General features: G+C 36.0%; 1 protein-coding gene across 4 annotated transcripts; it reads right to left on the reverse strand.

Moving 5' to 3' along the window:
• Positions 1-3,359: 3,359 nt before the first annotated feature.
• LOC119067485 (eukaryotic translation initiation factor 4B) lies at positions 3,360-9,773 on the reverse strand. 4 transcript variants are annotated; one of them, XM_037170488.1, is made up of 7 exons: positions 9,681-9,773; positions 8,173-8,871; positions 7,495-8,097; positions 7,286-7,421; positions 7,049-7,214; positions 4,457-4,523; positions 3,360-3,938 (listed from the first exon to the last, which is right to left on the reverse strand). In XM_037170488.1, the coding sequence occupies exons 1-6, from the start codon at positions 9,691-9,693 to the stop codon at positions 4,467-4,469; spliced, it is 1,674 nt and encodes a 557-aa protein (XP_037026383.1). In that variant the 5' UTR covers positions 9,694-9,773; the 3' UTR covers positions 3,360-3,938; positions 4,457-4,466. The 4 variants fall into 4 exon arrangements, with proteins under 4 accessions (XP_037026383.1, XP_037026381.1, XP_037026382.1 ...); XM_037170486.1 differs by lacking the exon at positions 9,681-9,773 and adding an exon at positions 9,447-9,543; XM_037170487.1 differs by having other exon boundaries at positions 3,360-4,523; positions 9,681-9,772.
• Positions 9,774-9,905: the final 132 nt, after the last annotated feature.

Genomic DNA, 9,905 nt, shown 5'->3' on the forward strand with positions numbered 1-9,905 from the left:
CTGTGGTTAGTCGGAGCCGATACTAAAAGACACTTCTTAGCATTCAACTATTGTATATAGCCACTGCTGAATGTAGGCCATCCCCATCTCCTTCCATTATGAACGATCCGTTGCTTTTTGTTGCCAATTTGCTTCTACTATTCTTTTTATTTGATAGGTTGTTCAGGTCAGGTCAATCATGACTTTTTCCGAGCACTCGATTGTTATGGTTTATCTCTAGTTCATAATAGGGTTAAACCATTATGCTTCGTGAAGTTCGTAAGTAAGCCAATTTCGTAAACTTTTGACATAAAATGTATGGGCATGGGCGAAATGTCAAAAGTTACGAAATTGGCTTACTTACGAGCTTCAAGAAGCATTATGGTTTAACCTTATGGTTTGAATCCAACGTAAATCAGTCAATGTTGAAACTGTTTTTACCATAGCATTATACTTGAGAGGTATGATTTCAAAAACGTTTTTAAAAACTAGTTGTCCATGTAACTTTTGCCATCTGTTATCATTTCTTTGCAATTTATGCTCTATTTCGGATGTTTGCTAATATTCAAAGTTAATTTTTTAAGAGAAAATAAAACTCACAGGGACTCTCGGTTGTCTTGATCTTATTGATATAAATTCACAGTTAATGTATTGACAGGCCTTTGACCGTAAACGTCACTTGAAATTTTCTTTTATTATACAAGGAACTACCAAGAAGTCAGACAAAAAATTCTTTTCGAAATAGATCCAAGTTAACTACATCGACATTTTTGGACTTAGCGAACTTTTGCTCAGGAATTCAGTGCCTGCCTGGACATACTGGAAATTCGGGCATTTCCCGAAATGGCCTTTTTTGATAGGTTTTTCATAGATTTCATGGACCTTTCTCCGATAGGTCTTTTGGTAGCCCAGTCTGGCACTGCAGGATTCCCCGTTCGAATATTTTTTTTATTCTCTTCTTTAAAATATTCGGTTAGGAATATTTCTAACATCATCAGTCCGTTATATAGTTAGGGGGCATTTCGTTTCCAGCGATCCTGTGAGTTCAACAAAAAAAACTTATATGGGATAATTTTAAGCATAATTAGCAGTCAAATAAACAATAATTAAAATTTTTTAAGACGGATCAACAAGCTTTTTTTAACAAACAAAATTTTGAACGCCAGTATAAAATCAGTGGCACAATGTTAAACCTGTTTCTCCGGCAACTTACCATTATTTTCAACGGTGATTTTATTTAAAATATAAAACACACTAAATAAACGCAACATATATGTGTAATCACCACCGAAAATTGAACGTAATTGTTAACGTAAGAACAAGATGAGCCAAATACGATTTCTTCTTCTTTTTCTGTACGTCGTTTCCAAGGCTGTATACTTTGGGGAGGTCACGCAGATCGCCATTTTATTATATACGCGGGAACACACCTTTTCCATAGAAACAAATTCACCAAAATTGAATTTGTATGGCGTGGTGAATTTTTTGTATGAAACGTGGTGTGTAACCCGCGTAGCTGCATCTGCGTGACCTCCATAAAGTATACAGCCTTGGTCGTTTCTTCATTCGTAATAGCCCATTGTCCTACTTAGTCTCAGGAAATAAATTCTCCGTCGATTAAAAAGGTTTTAGGGAACTTTTTAATGCATTGCGGCAACCAACTTCAAGCAAAAAAGGTTAGGAGGTTCGGGTGACAGATGCCAAATAGAGTACTACTTTGTCTGGAAAATGAATCCAGATTTATTACAGTGCTAAAATTTGTTTGATACACTGTTCCGTTTCAGTACTCTATTTAGAGTACCACTCATGCTTGAAGTGTGTTGATTGCGGTCATACATTCATGCATTTTCAATCGTCGTGAACATATTATGAGTGACTTGTATTTCTAAGACCATGACTTTGAGTCGAGGGACGACAAGCTGTTTGCAGTGGTGTCTACATTGCAGACTAATAAAATATTTTGCTGAAATATAACTTGCAGATCAAAAGAACGGATTCGATTAAAAAATACATATCAAACGAATGGATGTATTTATAGTTTTCTTTTATTTATTTTGTCCTTACATAAGTCAAGTTCAGTATTAAAAAAATTACATTTAAAAACAAAGATTTCATTTTTTTTTTGTTTGTTTTTGTTTTTAAACATTTTTGTATCGAAAAGAAAAAAGTTCATACAGTCTCGGAGTTCATCGTTCCAAATGAAAACCGATAATTTTTTGCCTTTTTATCACATTCACATATAATTCCGCAACAAAAATAAAAAATAAAACTTTGAACGGTTTTTTATGCTATGGGAAATAAAATAAAATAATTTCACAAAAAATAATCGATTCTCTTCACAATAAACAAACAAACGAAATTGATTTACACGCAGACTGTAACAAAATTAGAAGAAAAGAAATCAACATAACTAAGACTAGGCAAAACTTTAAACAATTTATTTTTTAAATTATGTTCAGTGATATATAGTGCATTAAGTCGGACTCGGTGTCCCGAACACACCTCTGTCCCATTTTCCACAGATTGTCGCTGAAGCTTCGACCGAGCATGAATAATATACAAATTGAAGGAGTGTGGTTGTCAGGTGTTCTGAATAAAATCCATTGGTTTCCATTCCATCACATAAAGTAAAGTATTCAGGGATATGTGAGCAAAAACAGTTTGTTTTGTTCTAATGATGGTTACCAATGGAAGAATTTATTGAGCACAGAGCACTCGACTGCCCGGATTTCAAAGAAGTTACATGGACTTATCAGATTAACGTCTCTGTCGTAGTCCATTGCTTTGCTTTTCGTTCAGGTCAGCTCCAACGAAAGTATGACTTAGATGCTACGAATACACTGAGCAAAACCCTTGGTGCCTAGTGGAGCTTGCGTATTTTTTTTAGAAAAAAGAAAAATTAAAATTAAAGAAGAAAATGAAGATAATTTTTGGGCGAATTTTTGTTTTGTTAATTATTTACAATATTAATGATTGGAGGAATTAAACCAAAAAAAAAAAATCTTTAGTTTCAAGTTCTTTTCTCATATTTTTGTTTTGGTTTTTGTTTGTTGTTTTGTCAGTGACCGAATTCAAGTAAAAATTTCACATTTTTATTGTTACAAAAAAAATTGTGATCGTGTTTTACGTCGTGTGTGTGTCTGTGTAGATTTTTCTTTGCGTTTTGTTTTTATTTTTATTTTTTATATAAAAAATGATTTAACAATTTCATTTAAATTGATTTCATTTATTAGTTTTTTTTCTTCTTTTATCTGATGATGATGATTTGATACAAATTTACTTTATTTTCTATTTTAGACATTTTTCGTGTCATTAACAATTCCTTTCAATTAATTTATTATTTTCTTTGCATTTTTTGTTTGTTTTTTTTTCTTTTTTTAAATATTTTTCCTTATATCCACCATTTTATGTGATTTGTTTTTTGTTGGTTACTTCTTTGCTAGTCAAGAAATACAGCTGTAGCTCAAAATTATACAAACATTTATTTAACTAATAATTTAATAATAATAATAATAACATAAACACCAGTACTTCTCTATTATAATATTAATTTGATTTAAAAAAAAAAAAACGATTGAACACACGTACACGCATACATTTATATAGAGGCATGTATTGTGTGTACATATATTTCATACGGAAAAAAGCACAATTTTCTTCATAAGTCTAGTGAAAACAAACCCATTACAATAAAATCAATTTAATTGTTGTTTTTCTTCTCAGTAGTCTTCGTTTTTATTTCATTTTGTTTTTTAAATTAATTTTTTTCCTTTCCTTTTTATATTTGAATTTCTTTTGCTTCACATTATATATATATCCCCCTTCGTTCCTTCATTTTCATTTCGTTTTTCCCTTCCTTTTTTCTCTCCGTTTTTCGATCATCAATAATTAACATAAAATTTGAAAATATTTTATACTTTTCGCTCTCTGGTGTGTGGCGTGTCACTCTCTCTAATTCTCTGTCGATAATAAAATGTTTGATCAATTCGCAAAAATTACTTAAATGTTTTTGTCGCTTAACGGATTTTTCTCTCTTTTTATTTTAATTTTTTCTTTATTTTTCTATATCTCTCACTCTCCTCCAGAAATGTTTTTTTTTTTTTGGTGTTCTGGTGACCAATGTCCTCGAAGAGACGAATACAAATCGGTCATCTTTCCATTCTAGTCAAGTCATATACAACCAGTCGGTGAAATGAAATTTTCATACATTTTTCCGCATGAGCTGAAAATTTTTGACAGATGACCCATTTTGTGTCGAATTTTCATTTCACCGGCTGGTTGTATATACTTGGCTTTTAATAAAAATTCAATTTCAGTTTTCGTATTTTACACATTTTATGGGATGTGTTCACACTCAAAACAGAAGCAAAATATTATCGAATGGCCGCAGCATTATTGAACAATTGGAACATAACGTAAAAACATTTCTGGAGGCAAGCGGACAAACGAAATTAACTGAACGTTTATGTGGTCCTACCGTTATGAATTTAGTCTGAACCATCCTCGTCGAGAAGATCTTCATACTTGTTTGACATTTGCAATTTCTGGAAAGGTAGGAAAAAATTTTTTTTAGCATTTTGGATATCACATTATTAAAAAAAAATAACGAAGCCCACAGAAACCTAAAAATTGAGGCTGTAGTAGACACTATGTCAATTCGATGTCCACATTAATAAAATTGTTATGGTAAGTGATCATTGGATCACTGCAGTTTCAATCCCAACAGACACACAAAATATAAGAAAAATGACAAAATTATTCATTTGTTACACTTTCCATTTCATTGACAATTGAAATTCACATCACAAACCAACCACACATCAACACAATAATTATCAACCATAAAACTCATCCTTTCATCCTTTCATCAAATCTCGGACAAATACAAATATAATTGACTTAACTCCTAAGGGGTTCTCCATCGAAAGAGGGTAATAATTTGTAAAACTTAATAGTCCAATAAAGTAACGTAGGTATAGGTTGTGTATTCAATTTTCATTGTTACTGCTAAATGGAGGGCAAAGAAATTACTCATTCATACCGATAACGATAAGGTATTCTGCAATGGTATAATTAGCGCGGCACTTTTATAATTTTTACTGTCTGTTTTAATCATTAACGCACACAATACGGAAAATTTCCCTTTTGCGAAAAATTTCCAGATGAGTATATTGTGAATATATTCTAGAAATAGTATATTGTGTCGCTAGAACCAAAAAGGTGTGTTTTTGACCCAGATGGGGAATACGTTCGAGGACGTGTTCAACAACGTGGTTAACAATTACACCTTTTTGGTCCGAGTAAGTTACTCAACATACAATATTTTATGTGGCCACAAGGTCAAATTCCGAACAAAAGTTGACACAACTGGGCCGAAAAAGTGGGGAAAACATTATTTCGTTTTGGTTTTCTATCTGGTGAGAGAATGTGACGTCCCGAGTAAAAGTAAAAGTCTCAAAAGTTCGAAAAGTTCACTGTCTCAAATTGTATTCTTTTCGAACCTTTGAGACTTTTTTTTACTCGGGGTTATTCGCCCGCCTGAATATAAAATAGTTTTTTCATAAGTCGGGACAGAAAACGGGGTTTTTCACTGAGATTTTATCTGTTTTTCGATGAAATAGTTATTTACGTATCTGTTGTGGACTGTATATTTTAGGCAATTTAGCGAGTTGTAGCCCGTACGAAGTGGAGGCAACAAGTGAAATTGCCTAAAATATACCGTCCACAACAGATGCTTTTACAACTTTTCATGCTGAGAAAGATTCCGAAATTTATGCTCAAGACATTAAAAATAAACGCGTCCGTCTGGTGAGGTGGTTTTCAAGAATTTTCACTCAGTTCGGCCTACAACACGCAAAAAGTTATAAAAAACACACACAGACAGACACGCTTATTACTATTCAACGATAGCGAGGTTTTGGTGTCAAAATAGAGCAGATGATATCCGGATAAGTTTAACTGAACTTTCATTTTGACCACGCTTTGATGTCTCTGCGATGTAAGTCTAATGAGATATACACTAGGTCTCTCTTCGTTTGGGCCCTCCTTGCGTTGAAACCATAAAGTTTTTCCTTTAGGACGTGGTGCATACATTGAATGAGACGATTTTCGAGCTTGTGCATGAGCATGAACAATCAACTCGTGTGGCCGTTTCGAATACCCCTAACGTAAAATGGTAATTGTGGAAAACTCAAACAAAATTAAATTGAAAAATCGACCAGCAGAGACTATGTGCGCGTTAAAATAACCAAACCACATTCTCTCAATAGATCTAACGTTTGGACAAAACATTTCAATTAACCGTATATTACAATGATTAATGCGGAAAAGAGCATCATGAGGTCAACGGCCGATAAACGAATAATGCTGGAAGTTGTGTACTTGTTACGCGTAAATTAAATGGTAATTTTTCATCAACGATGGCATACACACTGCCTGGGAATCTCTGGACTCTTTAAATTGACAACGAGTTCAAATTCAAAAGGTTTCATATGAAAACCAGAACTCAACAACAGTTCCAATCGTACGTAAAAATGGGGACGTGATTCGCTTGTTTGTCCACTTATGATTAGCAATTTGCAGTAAAATCTTATCATCGCGTTAGAAAAAAATAAATAGGACGGCAACCGACTATGTAACCACAGCCACTCGCAATCTGTACTTATGATCGGAAGAAGAGAAAGACACGTCAGAGATAACCAGTCGCCGGTGGAAAACAATGCGAGCACGCGAACAATGCTCGCAGGAAATTTGGATTTGTCCTTGATGACGACAAGCATTTTTTGATAAGCAGAAGATTTTTGATGATCCCACGTTTCCAAACCGGCTTAATCAGTTTTTGATTCATTTGGGATGTCACCGATAGCTTCATTGGAACTATTTTTATTCGGACAAGAGCAGTCATCAAAAGGGTAAAGGAAAATCGATTGGTAACGGTGCCAATCTTCCAAAGTAAAATGTCTGACCCGATATGAATCGAAAGGACATTCTCATAAAATACATTCACTCCTTTAGCCAGACATCATACCGTTAATGAATTGGATCTTTACAAACATTCAATTTGACTTACAGGTTTTACTGGCGCTTGATACTTAGGCATGCGATCAATGTCTCTGGCTTCACCACTCTTGTCACGACGAGGCGGTTTCTCTTTGTCGTCACGAGGGGCTCTAACCTCATTCCGATTAACGCCGCTTGCTGCACGATTAAAATTGTCTCCACGATTTCGGTCCCCTCTGCAACGGATCGATTGAGAAAAAAATATTAGGAAAAAGTTCTCGTTTCAATGCGAAGACTGGAAACTCACCGCTGATCTCTTTGATTTCTTTGATCCCGACTGTCTCTGTTGTCGCGGCTATCTCTGTTATCTCGATTATCTCTGTCTCTGTTGTCACGACGGTGATAGTTATCGTAGTCTCGATCTCTACCGCCTCTTCGATCATCTGAACGAAAATATTCGTTAATTAGACATACGATTCCCAAGTCAATAATCGACCGAGCTCGTTAAGAACTTACCAAATTTCCTTCCGCCACGTCTGTCCGGACTGTATCGCCTGTTACGTGGTGGGGATTGAGTGCGAGGTAAATCATCACCGCTTCTGTCATTGTCGCGCCGACGCCAACTATTTACCTGATTATCTTCAACAACTTCCTCAGGCTCCTTTTCACTGCTCTCCTCGGTAGCAGCCTTTTCAATTCGCTCACGTTCTCGTTCTTCTTCCGCCGCTCGTTGCTTTTCCAATCGTTCTTCGATTTCACGTTCCTTGGCCGCCGTATCAACCGGCTTAGCACTGCCGAAAATCGTAGCTGCTGGAACCGGTGTAGGTTTCGGTCGTGGAGGTTCCACTTCAACAACAGCTGGAACTTCTTCCTCTTCCTTCTTGACTTCTTCGTCTACTTTCAACTCTGGCATCGGTAAGGTTCGTGGTGCTAAATTTAGTTTCGGTCTTTCGCCTCGAGGTGCATCATCAGCGACTTCTCTGTTATTACGCTCTTCATAGCCATTGTTCTGATTATTTCTTCGTGGATATCGATCTCGATCGCCGTCACGCCCGTCACGTCCGTCACGTCGAAAATCGTTATTATCACGGTCACGGTCCTGATTGTAGCCGCCTCTTCCTGATATAGAGAAAAAAAATGACAAAAATTAGCATTTCAAGTGTGGAATGAAGGTAGTTACGCGCAACAGATTACCTTTCTGAAAACGATCCGGTGGAGGAGAATCTGAACGAGGTCTTTGTTTGTCCCTCCAATTACCCGTTTCTGGGGATGGATCTCTATTTTGGCGGTTGTCACGGCCGTAACTTCCGTAACCTCCACGTCGACCAAGGCCACCACCATCATTATCTTCACGGATATCCTTGCGCCAGTTTGTAGACGTTTCATCAACATTGCTTCCGATATTGTCATATCTTCCACGACCGCCACGATCTCCACGTTTTCCTTGTTCTTCATTAGGCAAATCAATTTTGAAACGACGATTCATCAGTGTGGGATCGGGTATACTGATCGCTGCAATCAAATCTTCTCTTTTGGCAAATTCAATGTAAGCGAAGCCTCGATTCTTGGAGCTGTTGTCATCTTCGCGCGGTAGTTTTATGTCCGTGATATTCATTTCGGCAAAGAATTCCTCGATATCCTCTCTGTTTGCATCGTACGGAAGTTTCGATAGGTAAGCCGTGAACGGTGAGTTTTCTGGAACATAATCGAAAACGCGACTGGCACGCGGAGCCGTTGGCAATGAAAATGTTTGCACTGGACGACATTGATCTTCTTCTTCTACAGCATCCGCCCATGAAGTTACAGTCTTTGTCACTTGAGATGAATTGATGGGTTTCCCTTCGGACATAAACTCCTGCAAGGTTATTCCCTTCGCTCTTTTGGTTTTTTTACCTGAAACAAAATTCGCATTAAATTAGTTTCCGGATAGTAACAGGTCACAATAACTTAAAATAGATTTTATTGTTGCCGACTAGTACATTTTAACCAACCCCCTGTGTCAAGTTTCGTTCAAACTGAACAACAACGATTTATGTTATATTGTCGCTAGGCAAACTGCTTACAATCGCTTGTTTCGTTCACGACTTTAGAACACTTTTCAAGCTGAAGTGTTATTTATTGCCCGTAAATAGTATACACACACGGCGCGACAAAACCGAGAACGTAATCAACGAAAGCGAAAGAAATGAATCAATGTTGCCAAACACGTAATAGTCAACAAAGACCTCAATCGCAAATAATAATAATAACTTGCAGAGCCAATTACAACAACACCAAAAAGTGAATCACAAGCGAACATATTTTGAAAGCACATTAAGTGCTATTAGGTCGTATATCAATGCTGGCTGGTAAATTTTGTGGATAGTCAAATACAACGTACACTGTCGAATGATACAGTTGCGCTAAATGCACAATAGAAAATATTTACTGGCCGAATTCATTAATTAAGTTTGTGTTTTGAGGAATACCAAATCGAAAAAATAGCCACGCGGTACCGAATTTCGTTGTGATATTGAAAAAAAATCTGGGAGTACGATTTTGACATTTCATGTAACATTGAACTGCGTTTTGGTGATTATTTCGAATGAATCAAGTTGGTCGGATGATTGGTTCCCAAATTAACACAAAATTGACTTAATGGCACCGTGTAATTACAATTTAATTGAGAAAAATGAGCAAATCAAAAAATTTTGATAACTAACCTGACTTCGACATTTTTTTAGAAAGAAATTTAAACAATTCTGCCAATGTGAGCACACGTAATTTTTATTGTATTCAACGAACCCAGGCGAAATTTTTGCAACGTACTTTTGACATTCCGAAAATAGAATTTCGAATAGCTGTTTGAATGACGGTTTTTTGTTTCGAGAAAACGGAACCGGATCATGTTTAGTTCTTTTTTTTAAATTTAGGCCGCGAACTCAAAA

Source organism: Bradysia coprophila (genome assembly GCF_014529535.1).
Source record: "Bradysia coprophila strain Holo2 chromosome X unlocalized genomic scaffold, BU_Bcop_v1 contig_12, whole genome shotgun sequence".
NCBI lineage: Eukaryota > Metazoa > Arthropoda > Insecta > Diptera > Sciaridae > Bradysia > Bradysia coprophila.

What these genes read in the sequence shown, in the direction of transcription:
- LOC119067485 (XM_037170486.1), bottom strand. Translation starts at nt 9,528, where the DNA reads ATGAAATGTCAAAATCGTACTCCCAGATTTTTTTTCAATATCACAACG. An exon ending in ACGTGGCGGAAGGAAATTTG is followed by an intron (nt 7,422 to 7,494) that starts GTAAGTTCTTAA and finishes ATTTTCGTTCAG; the next exon opens with ATGATCGAAGAGGCGGTAGA. An exon ending in ATCAAGCGCCAGTAAAACCT is followed by an intron (nt 4,524 to 7,048) that starts GTAAGTCAAATT and finishes CTACCTTTCCAG; the next exon opens with AAATTGCAAATGTCAAACAA.